Source organism: Clavelina lepadiformis, chromosome 6 (assembly GCF_947623445.1).
Source record: "Clavelina lepadiformis chromosome 6, kaClaLepa1.1, whole genome shotgun sequence".
Classification (NCBI taxonomy): Eukaryota; Metazoa; Chordata; class Ascidiacea; order Aplousobranchia; family Clavelinidae; genus Clavelina; species Clavelina lepadiformis.
In genome coordinates, this window is record NC_135245.1 from 8313928 (window position 1) to 8334613 (window position 20686).

Consider the following 20686-nt stretch of genomic DNA (forward strand, 5'->3'; position numbering starts at 1 on the left):
GCTCTACGTACGTCCATAACCCGGAGGACATATAATGCTTATAGTCGGTTACCTATATGGAAAGCTTATAGTTTAAACGTCGAATGCTGGGTTGCGCAATATCAAGGTAAGGGGTGTTGCACAACACGCTGAAGTTCCAAGCGTATTGTCATGCCAGCAACGAAGCTATTTATAGAGGTGAATCCCCTCTTGTTTGTCTGAGTTATATAAAGCCGCTTTTGAATTCGCCGTCTCATATTCGTCGTCTTTCCCCAGCAGCGTCTTTGTAGAAGGCCAGCGCTGTCGTTAGACGTCTGCTGTATTTTGTTTAGTGAGAAAGGCCAGTCATTGACGTAATCTGTATCATGCAAGACATGGAAAGTCAAGACCAAACATTTTCGCAGATGTTTGAAAAGGCTGGACGTAGAAAAAACAAAAAGCAAAAGTTTGGGTGTATACCCAGATCGGGTGCAACATATCGAAGAAACAAGCACACTAGCAGGTATTGTAACGGAGCCTACTATATATACATCGGAAAAAATGTTATTACACAAAGTATAGGACCGAAAAAATTTAAAAATTGTAGACACATTCATAATTTTTAGGTAATTGTGAGAGTTAATTCGGGCAATAATTCTATTGAATAAATTCAAGAAAATAATGAAAATGCGTGCTTTATAGCCTATGTAGTTTCAATTTTTACGAGCGAAGAAATTAATTTTGTGGTCTAATGTAACACCAACACGCTATGCGAAAAAATTCAAAATTACCGGAAGACTTTTTAAATGATGTTGTTGTATGTGTTTCTTTGTAAATTTATTTTTGTTTATTCCTGTTAAACAACGATTTGAAAAGTTGACGAGAAATAATACAACAGAGATTTTTTCCGTGGTGGTCACTGCAAAGAATTTGCGATTCTAAAACACGTAGCATTACCAGACGATGGAACTTGGGACGAAAGTGATTTGAGAAAGAAAATCACAAATAACTCGCCTTTACAAGCAGAGACTTCCATCGACTTTGACGACGGAGGTAACAGACAATTTCCATGGCACCTTTCCGCAATGCCGACATTTGCTTTTTTAAACTTGATGTGTGATTTGATATTGAAAACAGCTATGCAGCGCTCTCATCTGACTCGAGTGTCATCAAAAAGGGGCCGTGGAATATATTCGCCTATATCCCGAAAATCGACTGCTCAACCACAACATAGCGGTCTCGTTTATTCCATGAATAAGAAGAAACGTTGGCTTCTGCCAGAGATGATAGAAGATAAGATAAAAAGCGAAATTCGCAAAGACAATTTTCATAAGGTATAGGAGTGTTTTTATTAATTTTAGTCATGGCATAACTTTCCTGCAAATACGACGTATAGCCTATATTAAAAAGTGACTTATCAAAACGCAACTATGCCTTCACATATTTTATAGTTATGAGCAGGGGTACAGGGCCACAGTTATAGCTTCCTGAACTCCTAATAGCGCTTAAACCGATAGCGATAAAAGCCTTCCAGTTCCAATATTGTTTCTATATATGTCACATTTTGTGTTTAAACCGGAGCTCGCAAAAGTGTTGGAGCGGACTTCCGATCGAACTGCACCCATGATTGCAAGCGTATTTTGATTACCTGGGGAGAAAGTATAATACTTTTTTATTCCATGACTTTTTCTTCTAAAATACAACACATATGAGTTGAAAATTGGTCAAAACTGTCATAAATACATGCTACATCTATATGCAAATTTTTTGAGAATCCCATGGCTAATTGCATTTCTTAGTGATATCGCTACAATAATAATTAAACGAACAATGAAATTTGCACTGTTTAAGGTTCAACCGGACCTCTTTATCATGTAGCACTCTTCATTTGAAAATTTTCTAAATACGATATTAAACATTACAGGAATCCCCTGTTTACATTACGATGATCGAAAGGGAGATTGGTCCAAATGCCCATCACTGTGGCACAAACAAGGCAGATGCAGTAAGGTGTGTGACGTCAGAAAAATCGCATGATAGGACATATCAAAGGAAAAGCTGCCGAACACCGAAGCAGGGAAGATACGCCTGGTCTACAGAGCTACTTGGCCTCTCACAATCAAGGTTGGTTTCATACTAAACCATCTAATGAAAATTTATTTAGGAAACTTTATAATGAAATTACCGGTAGTTATCGTTGCAACAAAACTTTTAAAAATGTTAGGGACAAAGTGTTGAGAATTAACCACGAGTTATTCGAAGAATAAATACATAAGTCAAGGAACTGGCACTCACTCTATTTTGCAAACGTTTCCAGTTAAGCTTAACTCATTTTCAATGCGATACATATGAGTAACCGATGTAGACGAACCGTAATATTTTATAGAGTACAGGCGACGAAAAATGCGAAAAATATATGGTTTACGCAAAAGAAGTATAAGACGTAAAGATAATATAGAAGTAATAGGGTAGGGTTCGATTAGAGATGTAACATACAATTTAAAACGATGTCGGATTTTAAATAGGCAGAGTGGAAGTGATTGGACTTTGGTATTGAGCGCTGGTTATCGGTTGTGAATTTGTATGCTTTCTTTTATTTTGACTTGTTTGTCCTGATTTGCTGAAGGCAATATGACTGGGTTTGTGAAGTCCACCGAGTTGGAGAAACGTTTGCATAATAGAATGATTGCTGTCTGTTTCTTGGTTCTTGCATTAAACTCTATTTTTTGATTACCATATTTACTCGATTGTATATAGGCCAACAAAGTTTTTTCATCTTTTATTAAAAATGTATTTCTCTTCCCTGAAGTGGAAAACATCGCTTCTGTATAAAAAAAACATCGTAGAAGTATTGCTGCAGCCAAAACCCACTGCGCACACTAAAAGACTGAGTTTGGTGCGAAACTTTGCAGTCGACCGACCATAATTGTGTTTAATTATTAATTATATATTGATGTCATAGCTAAACGTTCGCTTTTAGTCACGTTTGTGTACTTTAAAATATGTTTTACAAAACAGAGACCAAAGAGTGAAACATGAATTTTAATTATTTCATAATTGTTTCACCAATTAAATTATTTATAGAAGAAAAAATATTAACCCAACCAAGAACACATTCGCAAAAAGGTTGTGACATTTTTTTGTGTTTTTGGTCCCACGCTTCCTTGTATATCAAAATCAAGGCGCATACCACTAATTGAAGTCATAATAACTGACGATTAATTACGGAACAGAAATCATGCAATGTAAAGTAAAATATCAGAAAGTGGACGGTAGACGTCACAGTGTCGTCGTATAGAATGATATTTTCTTCTGCAGTTTTACGTAGCCATATACCTTTTATTTCATGCAGGAAGAAAGATGAATTTTCTTCCTCTGATGATGAGAAAGAACATAATAACCCGCAAGTAATTTACGAGATCTGTCGTCCTAAACCCCCGGACCGACATTCTAGTTATCTTCATTCACCAAATTTGAACACCATGGAACGGTGGAAACCGCGTCACAAAAGCAAGAACAAAATGTTTCATCTTACTCAAGATAATTGGGACGAGAATAGCTTCGAAGTTCAAACTGCGCACGATTCATACAACGAAAACTACAGTTATGGTTTGTCAAGCAAGGAAAATAAATGCGGTAAAAGGCAGCTGGGTTCTTGGATTAACGTTGCCAAAATAGGGATCAAGATCAACAACAAACATAAAGAAAAAAATCAAAACGTTGATTTTTCAGAGGAATTTTCAATGAAGGGCCGTAAATATTACACCGTCATACAAAAGGTATTTTGATATCAAAATTTCTTATTGTTGCACAAAATATAATAGGCCTACTGGTGTAACTTGGTGTAATTAAGCTATTGTTAATATATCATGCTTCATTATTTATTCTACTGTACAAAGTTTGCTACTCACCGATAGGTAGAAATCAACAGACGCGTTAACAACCACGTATATTTTCCAGGACAATTCGAATGATTCCAGTTGCAATAGGGTAAATATAAAAGAGTTGGAAAAAGCGGCTGAACATCACAAATCGATTTTTAGAAAAGAGCAAGAAAACTCCATTTGGTTAAATATTTCGACCCCTTCTTTCCAGTCACTCGACAATGCTTTTCATACCAAATCCAACACATTTTATGGACTTAAAGTTTCAAAAGCCGCTTGTCGCCCAGTTAAATATGGCATTCACTTGAGGCATGCCTCTAAGACCGAAGTTGATAGTTGTGTGTCAAAAAATCTGCGGTTTGATGCAATTTTGGTGTTGGAATCTCTTAGCAATCCGAACGATTGTCAAAGGAGGGATGTATGTTATGCACGGCAGAGTATCTGTGACTGCTCAAAATCAATAAATGTAAAGGTTAAAGCTGTGGTACTTTCTGAAAAAGAAACTCCGAAGAAAATTGGAATTGCTTGGACGAAATGTCTACAAACTGCTACCAATGAACTATTTCCTGGTTGCAATGAAGTTGATGTCCAAAATTTGATAACCCTTGCAGAAAATCAACTTGAAGTAACCGTTGCTGCAATGCTAGAAAATGTAAAATTTTCCAATAAGAAACTTGCTTGTGTAGCCAAATCCTCCACTCATACTTCAAAAAACACCTATGTCAATCAAGTAGGGAAAAAGGTAGCAAAGATGATCGACCTCCGTTACTCTTCTGATCAGGAAAACTCGTGTGTTGGTTTTATCCCAAAAAGTCCTGACCCGGAATCCGAAGACAATTATGTCAAAATTGTCAACAGCATTCCTTGTAATTTTTGTGGAATTTGTGATGGAGCCTTATCAGATTCAAAAACCCGTAAGTGTCATATACCACTTTTGCATTTGTTGCTGACATTGACTTACTGGTGATTAGGAGATTAAGTTATTATACTTTACTGACTAAGTTATACTTTACCAATAGTTTTTCAGGCAACAGCTTTGAATGATTGCAACCATTGGTTTTGCGTGGAGTGCTGGAGGCAACATGTTTCCTACAGTGTGCAACAGAATTCCCAAGACGTTCAATGTCCAGCTTTCGAATGCACAGTTAAGGTTGATCTCGTCGTGTTGATGACATATTTGCCTGGTGACGTTTTATCAAAATATCAACGTCATAAAAAGGAGACCAAAGCTCTTCTTTCGGGAAACGTTTATATGTGTCCAAAGTGCAGAAAGCTGGTGCAAGTAAGATTGTTGCTGTATTCCATTTATTTAAGGCTAAAGATAAAGAAATTGCTTCGACAATAATTTAAGTTGCATTTGCAGTTAAATGCAAAAAAGTTATCCCAGACTTTTTCAAACGCTTCTCGAAGTTTACCCATTCCTTTATTCTGTACGTGTGGTCATGGTTGGTGCGCATGTTGTTTTGAATGCCCACATTGGCCTGCGAGCTGCAAAGCAGCAGCGTTATATCGAAAGGAAGCAGCTAAATACGCAAGTATGGCTTAATAATACCCGAAGTTTAGGCTATAATAGTTTGCTATAAAATTACAAGCGGCTTTGTTTTCCAAAATCATCACAATTACCGTCGCTAATTACTATAATATTACAGTTTTCATTGAATGATACTTAATTAGAGTGAATTAGTTCTGTAATTAATTTATATAACAGAACTGTGGGCCAGTACAAAATTTATTACTGAAATCAGTGGAAAAAGATGCCCAATGTGTACGGAGCCAATTGAAAAGTTTGGAGGTTGCCAAATGATGTCTTGCGTCTGCGGTCATCACTTTTGCTGGATATGCTTGCAGCCTTATTCCGCGTGCTTGTACAGTTGCAAAGTTCAAGCAACTCGAAAGGAGGTTCGCGTTTAGGTTTTCGTCCTTAATCAGCTGTTTGTGGTTTTAAATATTTAGCAGGCCTGCTAATTGATTGACTGATATTTTCAGACTTGGGATTTTAGTCGGACCTCTGAATCATTTTTCAGTTCAATAGTGAGGGATTTGACAGAAAATCATAACAATTGTTACAATTCGAAGAAAATACTTGAAGCAAGACGAAGTTGTTGTAGCAAAGCTAGTTACAGAATGTTGTCGTTTTCCAAGAGCTGCACAACGTTTTGTGCGACAGTTTACCAGCAGATTGACTTCACCAGAAAAGTGAAGTCGAAATTCGAAGCAATATTGCTTATATGTGATGCAGTTAAGTGTTGTGGCTTTCCCCTGATTTAAAACAACTGAAAATAACAATGATAATTAATTCTGAAACCTGATGTACAGTATATGTGTATTCACCAACAAAACTGTCAAATTGAGGTAACACCACTGCCGATTTGTAGCCTAAAACAGTAGGCTATAGTTATAATAATAATTTTGAAAGGATAAATATTAGCACTATGGTTTAAATCAATTGAAGGTCAGATCAAAGTCATTCACATTTTAAGTTGGTAAATCCCATGGTAATATTGCATGCAGTAATACTTGAGATTCTTTGTGATTAACTTCTTCTACTTCAGCTTCATTGCATTGCGGAATACGCTAGTGTCATGGTGTGCTGTGACGAACCAGCAAGCAACCAAAAGAGAAGGGCTTTGCAACAAATGCTAATCCAAATGAAGTGTCTTGTTGCAAATATGGAATGTTCTATTTTCAATTACAACCCAAAACGGCATGGAGTGGACTTAGATGAGCTGCTTTCACAACATAATGCTGCAGCGCATAACATTATTTGTATGTTGCAGCGCGTTGTTTGAATCTTGCTTTCTGGACATTTATTTCGTAACAAAAGGCAATATAGTTGCCAAAAATTATTTGCACTGTAATTGTTTTATCATTGTTACTTAATTTCCCTACAAGGACGAAAATATATCTCTCTTTTTCCTCAGCATTTACCGTAACGCAATTGTGATTATATTTTTTGTGATCATCAGGAAATAACAATTTAGGGCGATTCAAAGTTAATAAAGTCAATGTATCGGTTGTTAGGTCAGTTTGCGTTTTCGCACAAGTTAAGCACATTTTGTTGCATAATGTTTTCTTAACACTTTTACTTTTCAATATTCCTGAAATGATAATAAAAACAGGTAGTACACAGCAGATGATTGCACAGGGCATATCATTTTGACTATCAATATCATATATTTATGAATTTTTTACAAAATTGGTGCTGTGTGAAAAAAACATACCTATTAAAATTTTGAAATTATTACTCCAGGTCAAAACATGTGACTTCATCCCTTGCAATTTTTTTAGACATTTGTCGATTAAAAAGGAAAAGCGAACGCTAAAATTGGCATTTAACTTTAAACGAAATGAACTTCTGAAAAGCATACTTCTTCAAACTTTCTTCAGTAAATAGGATTATAATTCGAAGGTAATAAAATAAAAGTCACATTTGGTTCACTTAAACTTCATGCATCACCACGTTAAGCGTAACATAAAATATCCAACCAAAGTATCATTTGATATATAACGTTAAAAATTAATGTAATTCTGTATTCTGTTTACAACAAATCAAATATACCTATCAACAATTTTTCGGTGGAACTCACATTTTAAAAGCAAACATGAACAAATATTAAGTTCTGGCAGAACTTCAAATCATTACGTCATTGTTTATCCCAGTTATACAGTCATAAAACATGTCATACGCAAAAATAATAAAAATACATAACTGCAGCAAAACTTTACAAATAACCTCTGTTTAATTCAACAGTATTTTTGGTAAAGTGTTCTGTCAGCAAAGTAGAATACAGAATATAAGTCTTGTAACTACTAGTGGAAAGAACATCTAAATTTCCTCTCTAACTCCCTTTCTCTTGCCTCTTTTCGCTGTAATTGCTGTTTTCTATCACTAAAACTTACGAGTTCCAAAGATTTAATGGCAGATGTATCATTAGCTCCAAAATGAGTTATTCTTGCAGGGGACTGAGTTAGACAACCCAATCCACTTCTATCTCTTTTCAAAATAGTTTTCACTGGAAACTTTTGTCCTTTACATTGTGAGCCCAGCCCACTTGCCCCATCCCACCCTTCTTTCCGCAACATTTTATAACCTTTGTTATTTGCACTTAGATAAAAATGAGGTATAGCAGACACACGTTCTTTTTCATGTTTGCAAAACTGATGGAGGGTAGAAGAATGATGGCTGTTTTCAGATTCTTTTCCATCAGTAGTCGCACTGTACAGGCACTGACATGTTTTACACAACAATGTTTCCCTCTTCACTGACCTATGAGCCATTTCTAGGGTGCGCTTCATGGCAACAGATTTTGCTAACTTTTTTTGATGTCGAAGAAGGTAAGCAATTTCATGGTGACCACCCAAACAAGCTAGATCATAGGCATCATAAGCACTTCCATCAACCTACAAAATTGAAGAAATGACATTTACCCTGCAGTTACTTTCTCTGCTTTTATAACTATGAGACTTTTATTGAAACAAACACAAATTTTATAAAATCACAAAAACTTCCATTCAGTGATTTTCTATGTTCAGTACTGCATTGTTACAGTATTGAATCAAAACTGATGCAAAGTTGGTAGGGTGATCAACATGTCAGCAGTTACACATACCAAAATGAGATTGTGCATATAAAAGTTTGTACTCACATAATCTTTCCAACTTGCTCCCTCAAGTAAAAGAAGCTTAACAACTGGCATGTGACCATTATAAGATGCCATCATTAATGCCGTCCATGAATACTGGTCTATGGCATTTATGTCAATCAAACCACTGCTCAAAATTTTCTCTACAGTTGCAAGGTCACCAGATTCAGCAGCTTTAAAAAATGAAGTCACTGAACACCATGTGTCAGGTATGCTGCATTTTAAGAGCTTTTTTAACTTTTTCGGTGGCTTCGTATCAGTGTTAGTGTCATCAGCAGATGTAATACAAACCACGGATATTCTTTTATTTGTCACACCTTCACTGCTTTGAGCAGAACTGTTATTTGGGTTATTTATTTTGGAACTTGGTAAATGTATAATACTCTCATAGATGGACTTTGCCTCATTTCCTGTAAGAATAGAAGAATGTTTGATGTTGCTGACACAAACTTCATTCTGCGTTGAAGATCGTTCACTTGAACGAACAAACTCCACAGGATTTTTCAGGAACCAAAACCCTTGCGATGGTGTCATCTTCATTCAGGAACCAGTCATTTTATGTCTTCCAGACACACATACACTGTATGGATAATTGTGCAACAAAGCTGCGCAGTCTGTGCTGTACTAGGCTACTAAAAATAAATTCTAGAAATACAAAGATAACAATGAAGCTTAGTCCTGTTAAACTAGATATTTCTGCTGTAATTAACAAATAGTTTTAGGCAAAATTGTAAGCAATGTTTCTGGAAATATCAATAGCATGGCAAAACCGAAAATAAACAATTACATACTAATGCATTTCAACTTGATGATATTACCAAATTATGAGTACATTAAATTGCATCGCTATCTAAAATACATTAATGCTTTCATGTGTTGACAGCTGTTGTACAGTAAATAAAGCTTTCAATAAATGCTAAGTTTTGTCTTCATAAATATCGTGTAAAATGGAAATACATCAAGAAGCTGCGGTTAAAACAACAAAGCTAAAACTAACATTGTCAATTTTGGGGAATGATTCCAATTTCCAACTACAAGTAAACATAAACTGGACTTGAATTGCTTTGAATATTACGTAATCACATACACAAAACTCACAAGCAAAATCATTTAATGATAAAAACAATGAAGGCAACATTGCGATTGCCCTTTCTAAAGTTAGCCTATAACTCCATTGCTGTCTTGATATGCCATTTCCACGTAGCAATTGTTGATAAATATACCCAACCATAAAATGGCTACTTCTTAGATGAAGCATTAGCTGGTTTATATGACTTGGTTGTCTTTTTTGAGTCACTACTGTTTTTATCTTCCTTTTTGCCATCTCCAGTCTCATCGGATTTTTTAGTTTTGCCATCTCCTCGCTCAGCATTTCTAGTGGAAACTTTGTTGTTGATAAGGTTATGCAAAGCTATCACTGATCGAATAAGACATGACAAATATACAACCAGCATTTGATCATTGGTTTTTAGATAAAATGCTTTACTGAATTCTGCAAGATTTATATCTGGTAAGAGGTTGAAAATATCTTGAAGCTCATAAACTATGCTGTGATTTATGGGAAGAGTACCAGCAGAAACTTGTTCTAAATAATTTTTAATTTCCAGCAACTTTGCCCCCAGACCTCGAACACCTTGTAACTGATTAGTGATTCTCTGAGACAAAGTGCCAACAGTGACATTGTGAATGTCACGAAGCAAATGCTCCACTCCAACTTCTTCTGCTTCTTCTGCATCTATTTCACTGGGAACATGTTCAAATGTTTTTGAAGTTGGAGTTCCATCGTCGTGTACCTCCTCCACAGCAATGTAAGCTTCAGTTGGCAGACCAAGGTCCTTTGGCTTAGCATCGATGATAACAAGGACAGCGTTAGGGTTGTACCTCTTCAAAAGTTCATTGATAGCAATATCATTTGAGCAAAGCTTTGGGCCAGTGTGGTACCATCCAACAATTCTTTCTCTTGCATTCACTTTCTTAAACATAGCCGCCATACTTTCAAGATAGTCATGATCTAAGAACCAAACACTGCGATCCCTTGCGTCTTCATCAAAAGGAACAGCAAAACTGTTTGAAATGTCAAGTAGTTTCTTGCCGTCAATCGTTTTCCATTGTCCTAAAAGAACACCAACAACTCTGCTTTGACTTCCTACTTTGCCAATGCGATTGAAATGATCAACCACACTAAGCAAAACTAAAGGATGGACAACAACTTTTTCCATTGGTTTTCCAACATTTGCCATGTTTATAATAAGTAAATAATAAAGGCAACACAACCTTTAAATACAGATACTAAAATTAAAAAAAAACATTATTTGCACTTAAATTCATCAAACACTACGTACAGTACAACAGAAATCTTTCCAGACTAATGTGTGATTGTACAATCGCTACCTTCTTAGCACTCTTTACAATCTGGTTTAATTTACAAAATCGTTAGGTAAATGATGTTCAGTAACAAATTTGGAGTTTTTGTTTAGTTAGGGAAAACAGATCATGAGTATTGAATTTCAATATGTGATTTTGCGTTGAAACCTGCCATATTTTCCAATCGTGCTAGGGTCCCTTCTACTTTTGCACTTATATATCAGAATCCTGTATTGAGAAATTATTATTATTACATCATAATTTCTTTTCTATTACTTAATAACTTTTTCCCATTCTGGCGTTTAAATCAGAGTGCAAAAGTATGAGACCCTTCGGCTGATTCGTTTTAGACGAAGGAAAAAAGAATCTGGGGACATAGCGTAGCAGAGGTTTCAGGTTCAAATCCTACCTTTGCTAGATTATTTCTTTGTTTATACTTGTTTTTGAGGTAATTTAATCATGGGAGTGAGAATAAGGCCCTGGCAGTCAAACGTTAAAAAGTAGTAAAAGGTGATTTTGGCCCAAAACTCTAGTCTTGAGTTTAGCAAGCCATTGAAGGAGTTCTAGGATGTGATTTTGTCTAGATATAACAAAATAAGCCTAAGGCTTATGTTGAGTTTGACAAATGAAAAATTTCAGGCAGCCCATGCAAGATTGAGTGAAGAATGAACCTGATTTTACTAATTTCCCCACAGCATAAAATAAACAAGGAAATGAGCCCTTTTCTGAAGGTTGGTAGGGGCCTAAAATAAGCATTTGCTTCCTATTTCCAGTATTTTTAATAGCACAATCACATAATATTTTTAAGCGAGCAAAATGTGTGTTCATTAGGTTAATCACAGGCTACATGTGGTGCAGCACCTACATGATACACACAGTGCATTTGTTTGTAATTACATAAGAAAAGCTTTTTCGCCTCAGAGATCCCAAGCATGATACTTAAATGCTTGGGAAAAAGGAAAATTAAAATTGGAGCTAAACAGATGTACGGCATGTCAGAATGAGGTAGAACACTGTGTGTGGGTCAGTCACTAGGACAAAACAAGGTTATTACCATGATAACACGGTTCCTTTTAAAATATCAAAGTTAACATGACTAGAAATATAGTATGTTTTTTGAATTATTTCCGACGTTCATTTACATTACATGATTAAGAACCATGCACACTGAGCTTGTTTGAGTCATTTGGAGACCTAAAGTAGATCCGCTGTTCATTTGATCCGCCGCTTATAGGATCCAATTCTCCTGGAAAGTAGGTGGATCTTATAAGCGGCGACTACTGTGCTGTTCATTACTGCTCACTACAATAGGCTCCGAGTTACAAGGTTAAGGGGTAGCGGGGCCAGCTTCTACAGGGTGGCGGCCAACCTGTTGCTCACAGGGGTAAAAATATTGTTGATTAATTTGTGCTGGTTACTATCGAACAAATGTAATTTGAATTTACCTACGTTTTGTTGGGGCAGTGATTTACATAATCACAACATTTTATTATGAAATTCAAAAGATTCGATCTCATTCTTCACATTTCACTATAAAGTAGTTTATAGAAGTGGCATTTATAGAAACAGTTTTTAAACAATAGGTTTCTAAAAACTTTTGCAAAGTTTAAAGCTGCAATACACATGAAAAAGCCTGAATTGACAACTTATGTGGTAGCTTGATCTGCAGTAACCCAAATGCGACATATAAATACGATATCAAATTGTTAACTCATCAGTCTTAGGATATTAAATAAGTGACTTACATTGCCTTTGGGTTATTCAACTACGGGCAATTTATACTCTGCCATATCGTCGCATGATCCCTTGTTTTAAGTTTGGCATGTTGTAAATACTGATGATTAAGTCATTGTGAATACACTGTTTGAATAATGTTTTTCAGGAAAAGATTAAGATAGAACATTATGGTTTACTTCATGACATCTTGTCGGGTTGAGTTTGCGACGTTTTTAAACAAGCGTTTTAATATTGGCAATGCCTCGGTGAGAATATGACTAAATCATTCTCCCACAAAAGCACCTCAGTTTTCGTATTGGCTACTAAGCGCTGCATTTTCATACCGCTAAGTATTCAAAAAAAGGCAGTGACTTTCGCTCACTGCCTAAAACTGATTGACAGACACATGCAGTGCAAAACCTGATTTGTCTTTGTCAGGAACAACACTTTCCATCAAGGACACTTCCCCACTTGACAATATCCTGAAATTATTATAAGAAAATAACCCAAATATAAACAACAAATATGAAAATATGCACCACACCACAAAAAACCTGAATTATAACAAAATTTCTTTTTGATAACAACCTCCGGTTACTTACTTTCTAGGGTTAGGAAGCCAATGTACGAAAGTACCCTGTGTTCCAATTTTAAAAAAAAACCTCTATTTTCATATTAATTTTTCGTCCAATTTAATTGAATTTTCGCAGTTAATAAGCTGATTCTTTTAACTGTATACAAAATTCCTACACATAATACTTTTAAGTTTCTTCGCATCAAACTCACACACCTCTTCAAGCCTAAAATGAAATTGCGCTGTCCATGGCAAAAACAGTATTATGATATCTCACAAAAGGAAAAAGTAAGATTACTTCCAACAATTGCGCATAAAGTCTTCCTCTGTTTCTTTAAATTTTCGTGAAGATATCTTTTCTGTAAGGTTCTTTTTAACCACTTTTCTCTGCTTGAGTCTGACATATGTGGTGAAGTCAAAGTACGAAAAATGTGTGTGAGACTGAAATACTTGTTTTCGAACAACAATAATAGCTATATTGTACTTGTCGCTAAAAAGCACAATTCTACTGCTGGCATTAAAGCGCTTATTGCCTTATAATTTCAAAATCAGTCAGCCTTATTATTTTCACTTTCAATGTGGTGAGTAATAAAAGCTCTCCCGATTGGAATGCCAATGATGGTATCATAATCGTGGTGATCACAAAAAGAGAACAGTTATTGGAGTCTCGTTACGGCTTAATCAAGATTAGGGGAGACACTTAGTCTAGCCTAGGAATTTCAGAATTTAGTGGGGAATGTTTAAACTGAAATATACCGGAGGGTTTTACTAAAAAAAACTTAACACAGTGGACCGATGAAGACATGAAAAATGCTATTGATAAATTTCTGAAGGTAAAGGGAATTGCCGAAGTATTGTAGCTAATTATAACTTCAATGGAAGCATTTTATGCAAAAGGCAGAAACCGGGTAAACTCTTTAATGCAGCAAAACAAAATCTCGCTAAAAGGCAAACCTCATTAGAGCGATATTTATTTATTTCCTGTTTACAACACATCAGAGGTCCCTTGGGGATAGAACTGGGAAGAAAGCAAGTGGCGTATTTGCTGCAGTAAGTGTGTATTCAATGATGTCAAGTCTATAAATAGACAAGAGGTGGCAATAAAACTTTTGATGTAAATAGCTCGTGTGTTGTTGTTTGTTGGCTTTGCAACCTTTTTACAGCAATCTTAGTGCTATGTATTATTTGTTAATGCTTTTTTCTTTTTTATTGGGTGTTGTGCCCCACGTGTTTTGTTTAGTGTGTTATGTCTCACGTGTTTTAACTTTTCTCAGGTGTTACGTCTCACTTCATTATGCTTTACTACTTCAATAAATTACATAAGGTGAAAAACATCAACTTACCTATTGGTGTACTCACAAATTAATTAGGTTAAGCAACGCAATTCGATAAGGGTTCATGAATAACGTCATCCGTAACAAAATAGGTAGCAAAAGGCTACACGCCAAGAAATTTAAAGAGGCAGATAATTGACTTTGATATTAACAGAACGCCATTCTATGGTTGGCAGACAATACTATTTGCAACATTTACATTTTACGTTCACCAAACATAATAAAGATAATACATATTAACAAAAAGTAGTGAGTCTTAATTCGACCCATAAGTGACATTGCAACTTAATAGCATTAGGCCTACAAAGCAATAAACAAAGAAAGTTGCAGATTAACCCAAGTAAATAATTTTCAATTGATTTCTGAGCTATTTAGGTACCGAGAATAATCATGAAGTATACAGCTGCATGTTAACGTCTGTTATGTTTATTTGGCACGTGCCTCGTGAAGCAAATCGAGTGAATCTTTTTTTTATCATCTATACCCACCGCGCATGTTTTGGGGACCAGCAATTAATTAAGTAATTAAAACTAATTTGATGTTTTTTGTTTTTGGAAAAGAAAATATTTTAAGATATGTTGCGTAGTTGTACGTATGATGCGAAGTAAAATGCGTAAGGGTTTGCATGCTACCTGCGGCGTGTTTGGATGTTACAATTCAGTTTGTATTTACTTCTAGTTGATTATTTTAATTTCTTACGCAATTTACGTCGTATGCTTCGCTGACCACATATCCAGACATCAAACGGATCAATTTCAGTGCGTAGGATTCAAACAGTTGCAAAGTAAGAATTATAGGCAATATATTTTCAAATTTTGTTCTTTATTGCGTAAAGGAATTCATATGCTATTTACCTGAGCCACATCGGGCCTAGTATACAAATGCACAACCAGATGACCTCACAATTTGAGTAGCTGGGTTCTAGTATATAAAGGCATCCTGTGGTTGGGCACTTCTTAGATCCACGAAATCATTACAATCCAGTGTCCAGAACGCTTGTAATTTAAAAAAGAATTAAATTGGATCTAAATTTTTCATTGTAAAGTATAGGCGATCGAAAAAGTCTTGCCAAACAGACAGTAACTCGAAAAAGGTCTATTTCTAATCAGTATACAAGAGCACAACCACAGGATGCCTTTGTATACTAGACCCAAGCTACTTAAATTCTGACGTCCACTGGTTGTGCAGCTGTATAGGCTAGCCTACTAGACTCCGACTTCTTTGGTCCAGCGATGAGTGGACTCAAACACACCATCGCAGTAAAGCTTCTTGATATCCAGTACATCCCTTAGACTCGTATCGCACGTCTAATCAATGTCTGAAGTCAGCATTCTTTGGTCTTTTGTGTGCACAAAATATTTAACAGCGCATTTACAAGCTGTCAAAAACGGTTTCGATGCCGTAGGTCGCTAGCCTATAATAAACCCGTGTGTTAAGCTGGGTGCTGTAAAACTTGGGAAGTCAGTAAAAGACGGATTCCATAAAATGGATAAAAGACGGACTTTGTACCAACTTAACAATTTTGTAAATATTCCAAACAGTTGCATCAACACAAATATTTATCGATTTTTTTAACAGTGCCAAGTAAGCATGGTTGACAGTAATTTAGCAAAATACTTTTCGTATTGAGACGTTCAATATATGATCGATTAATTATTATTACAATGCAATTTTTTGCGGACTTTTCTACAGAAAGAATACGTTAAGTAATAAAACGAGTAAACGACTTCAGATGTTATATACTTATTATATAACTGCTTTTAATATAACGGCTTTGAACTCGTGTCTAGCTCTGCTAAATTTGGCTAAAATCCAAACAGCTCGGTAGCCAAGTGGTGAGAGCTGGTCTTACAACAAAGCTCCCGAGTCCGATAACCAGTTTGCCATTGTAAATTACAATGCCCTTGGGTAAAGCAATAACGACCCTTGCTCCTTTTCAATAATCCTGATGAAAAATCGTATAAAAAATGTGTGCGTTTATCGGAACTTACCATAACCACGCTGATAATCGATTTTTTACTTGTATATGGTGAATAACTTGTTACTTGTATGCTACATTAGCATCAACAGACGCAATAAACTTTATTAATTGAATATCTGTGATAAACACCCGTAAATTGTGGGTTGATTTGGGTATCTTGAATATTCATAACATATGAAGAGATGCCGAGAAAAATAAGAATTTGGGAATCGCTTGCTTGACTAATGTTAACCATATACTTTTTGCAGTGTGTAACGTCTCAATTAACACTCTTGTGCATGCAAATTATATGATTCATAATGATTTATATGATTTGGTATGGTTTAAAACTCGAAATACCTGTGTCATTGCGAATTTAAGCTCGCAGAAGTTCTTTTTTTCTAGCATAGATCAGTGCAGTGACCTGTGACCTATGACCTACTTTGAATGACCTAGACTCCTTAGGTTCCCAGACCTAGTTTGTATCACGTGCTTGAGCACACCTGTGTTAACACTTAACACCCATTTTTGTTATAGCCTACCTAGCTTTGCATCGTATTGGCAAAACTAGTTACCCATCTAATTTTAAAACACTCTAAAATTATCAGTTAATCGTGCATTGCATTTAGTTTACAATTTAACTTTATAGCGCAGGGGTCGGCAACCTTTTTGAGCTGCGGGCCAATTTGATAAAATAAAATATACTGGCGGGCCGTAACTGCCGGGACAGCTTTTCTGAAACGCGAATATCTTACCCTTAAATCAGGGGTCGGCAACCTTTTGCTAGTCACGGGCCAAATGTCGAGCGTACAACTCTTTGGCGGGCTGGAATTTTCATTAATACTATAATTGCTAAATGCTAACACTACAGTTTGAAACTCAATAAGACACGGCGGGCCGTATTCTTGTGATAACTAATTAATATGTCTCGGGCCGGACGATTTCGCATGGCGGGCCGGATCCGGCCCGCGGGCCGTAGGTTGCCGACCCCTGTTATAGCGCAACGAATGACATTATACCCTAGGCCTATACACATGTTGTTGGACTGTTCCTGATGCTCTGTTGCGTTCACCGCCCTGTCCGCTAGACAGCGGCAGAACACCACATTTATTTGCCCAAAGATTTATTGTGTTTTTTCTGCTCGTTCCCTGTTCGATTTTCGATTCAGTCGTCTTTTAGACAAGGAGGCATACAGACGCTCTTTTGAGATGTCTCTCCACGTCAAGTTATGTCTGTACTTCGGCACATGTTATTTACCAATAAAATATTATCAAGTAAGCCGCAGTGGTGTACCAGAAACAGCTCAACAACATATATAAGGCGTAAAGTCTTTCGTTGCGCTATAGCACAACTGCGGCTAACTTGATATTGTTTACATGCGCCGTTATTTTCAATTATTTATTTACATGTGGCAAATAACTTGCGCCGAAACACAGACATAACTTGACTTGACAAACGTCCCAAAAAGCGTCTGTGTGCCTCCTTGTTTTGAAGACGACTGACTCGAAATGCAAACTGTACAATAGAGAAACATACAACTTTTTCGGCAAGCAAACGAGGTGTCCTGCCGCTATCTACTAAACAAAATTAAGTCAAACCTTTCATTGTGGATGTTGGGCTCAGCCGGAGGTGCGTGCTGCGACCTCTCTCCTTCATAGTTTACATGAACTGGATAACAGCCTTGGTAAAGTTGTAGGAAAAACAGCTTTGGAAAGGAGTATGTCGTGGTTGGAACCACTAGGATTAGACATCTGCTCTTTGCAGATAATCTGGTTCTTCTGACTTTTTCTGAACACGACCTTTAACGTGCACTCGATCGTTTTTCAGCTGTTTTCAATGGGATGAAAATCAGCATAAAGAAAATTAAGGTACTATGTCTATCAAAAAACCCTAATCAGTACTCACCACTAGTGTGTATAGAAATACTAAAGCACGAAAAGAAATTCAAGTATATATGGGGTGTAATGTACGAGTGACGGAAGACAGAAAATTGAATTGAAAAAGGAAGTGTACTCATGCGTGAGCTTTGTGGTTCGGTTGTCATGAAGCGAGGTCTGTCTAAGAAAGCAAAGCTCTCAGCTTTAGAAATGGGATTTTTAAGAATTCATGGTGCAAAGTTACTATAAGCTTATATCAAATGTGTAGCAGCGAAAACCGTAAATCTATAAAAGTTGAGCCCCTCCTTCCTTCAATTTGGAGGTCCCAATTAAGATGGTTTGGTCACGTCACCAGAACGCCTCAAGAAAGATTTGCAAATGAAGATAGTTTATGCTTACCCCAACCGATAAAGGACCAAAAGGTCGACCTAGGACCGGGATTTACAATTATACATTATTAGCTTGGGTCTGGTCGCAAAGAGAAAGTGAGAGAGACGAAGCAAAAAAATACGTAGGCTTACAAATAGAACAAACATGACGTTCCTTTTGTAATGGGAAATTTTAGTTTTAAGGAAGCTTGCCTATCATAATTCGCCAAGAAAATCAAAATACATTTTTTGTTTAACAACGTTAAACGCAGAATCGCCACACATGTTTTTAGACGAGCATCTTTCATTGTTTGTTAAAACAATCATTTTATTCGTCCCTTTCACCTTTAAATTTCTACAAAGCTACAAAACATCCGCAAGTGTCATTTAGAGCATGCAACCGCCCTGTATAATAAATAAATGACAAATGAAGCTAACCTTTTGAACCTAGATTGTGGTTAACTATATATAAGAAAGGATGAGCTAATCCTGCTTCGCCTTCTGGCAGTTAATTTTATGGCAACGTTTAACCGATGCTTCATGTACTGTACAAGTAGCAGAAGCAAAACAACTGCCATTGTTGTCAGGAAAAAAATATTGCAGCATAATGCGTTCTGTTTCATGTAGTTACGCATAGAGATTTTCCAACACATTACCAGCAATACTTTTAAAAGGACCGCACCAGCAATGAGCAAATTAAGATTACGATTATACACGAAGCATCATGGAAATATTGTTAAATTTGCGAACCACAAAAAGTAGTTTTGTACTAACTTTATACAAAATCCGTGCTGAAAGTTTAAGGCTTAGCCTATAGTTCGGTTATTCGTGTATATGACTGTACGGGTAGTTGTAGCTTCATAATATTTTAAGTTAGACACGAAAAATTTTGAGGCAGACCAACTCAAAATGGAAAAAGAAAGCTTGTGAATCTTTTCTCACAACAGTTTTTACAACGAGGACTAATAATAAAGCTATTTTGCCCTGCAGAAATCTATAGCTAAAAATTAACCTAAAACAAACTTTTAGTCCATGGTATTGCGCTGAACTATACAATAAAACAAGAAAATCTAAATCATCTTAATTAAAACTGTAATTACCAATTTAGTGACCTTAATTTTTCTTTTTCGTCGTTTTTTATTTCTTATTTCTCTCTGAAAATCGTTATTAAACATTTGTAATTAAACACAATTTTTTCCTTTTTCATTGCTGATTTTTACATGCCTATTTTCAAAGCGTTTTTGAAAACCTGACTAATATGTTATGGTTATTATTGTTTAGTAGTAATCATAATAATTCTTCTTTTGGTCTGTTGGAAGAGTAACGATACGTTGTTGTAAACTTTATAAGGTGTGTCGGTTTCCCCTGTCATAATAGTGCGTTTATCTATAACTAGTCTTACCCACGATCTTGCTGATATAATTGTTAGTTGTTTTTGAGCAAATAATTTTGACAAAATCCTACTATGTTCTTTTTCAAAGCTTTTTTATAACTGCGCTTGGAAAAGCTTTTATGATTTCAACAAACTTAGGCGCCTACGAAAACGATTCTGAAAATAAGTTCCCTTTTGTAATTATTATGAGATTCTTGTTCATCTAATTTAGTAAGCCTAATGTTGAAATTTAAGTCTTGTGGGTCCAGGTGAAACACAGCACATGTACACAGTAGCGTTGCACTAGTATGTGTTGAAAGACTTATGCCACAACTAATTGTATTATAGCTTGTGTGAAAAAATTCTTAGGTGCTGGAATGATTAAAGTTCGATATATAATTTTGGTAAACCTTCTCTTTGATTGCGCGATCAGCATAACTGGTTATGTTATAAAGATTGTTGAAAGCTGCTTGATTACTCAGCGGCGTTAAATCATTTTATGAAAGCTATAAGTTATAGGTTTCACATTAAACAGCTATGCTCTAGTTATACTTATTATACACAATAAATAAATAAAAAAGCCTTCCTACATAAAGCCTTCTATGTATGTCCGGTAAGATACTACAATCTCGATAG

The 20686-nt window shown here is 36.0% G+C and overlaps 3 protein-coding genes across 4 annotated transcripts; 1 reads left to right on the plus strand and 2 right to left on the minus strand.

Moving 5' to 3' along the window:
* The first annotated feature begins 249 nt into the window (after nucleotides 1-249).
* Nucleotides 250-6862, plus strand: LOC143461678 (uncharacterized). Of its 2 annotated transcripts, none has more exons than XM_076959499.1 (11): nucleotides 250-481; nucleotides 857-1011; nucleotides 1096-1292; nucleotides 1883-2082; nucleotides 3311-3737; nucleotides 3919-4756; nucleotides 4862-5124; nucleotides 5206-5377; nucleotides 5551-5741; nucleotides 5829-6080; nucleotides 6395-6862. In XM_076959499.1, the coding sequence occupies exons 1-11, from the start codon at nucleotides 345-347 to the stop codon at nucleotides 6629-6631; spliced, it is 3069 nt and encodes a 1022-aa protein (XP_076815614.1). In that variant the 5' UTR covers nucleotides 250-344; the 3' UTR covers nucleotides 6632-6862. The 2 variants fall into 2 exon arrangements, with proteins under 2 accessions (XP_076815614.1, XP_076815615.1); XM_076959500.1 differs by having other exon boundaries at nucleotides 341-481; nucleotides 835-1011.
* A 241-nt stretch (nucleotides 6863-7103) lies between these two features.
* On the minus strand, nucleotides 7104-9025 carry LOC143461679 (G patch domain and ankyrin repeat-containing protein 1 homolog). The gene is made up of 2 exons (XM_076959501.1): nucleotides 8489-9025; nucleotides 7104-8243 (listed from the first exon to the last, which is right to left on the minus strand). Exons 1-2 carry the CDS (start codon nucleotides 9023-9025, stop codon nucleotides 7653-7655), a joined length of 1128 nt encoding a protein of 375 aa, XP_076815616.1. The 3' UTR covers nucleotides 7104-7652.
* Nucleotides 9026-9128: 103 nt separating this feature from the next.
* LOC143461680 (26S proteasome non-ATPase regulatory subunit 7-like) lies at nucleotides 9129-11693 on the minus strand. Its single transcript, XM_076959502.1, has one exon. It carries the CDS (start codon nucleotides 10723-10725, stop codon nucleotides 9724-9726), a length of 1002 nt encoding a protein of 333 aa, XP_076815617.1. The 5' UTR covers nucleotides 10726-11693; the 3' UTR covers nucleotides 9129-9723.
* Between the last annotated feature and the right edge of the window lie 8993 nt (nucleotides 11694-20686).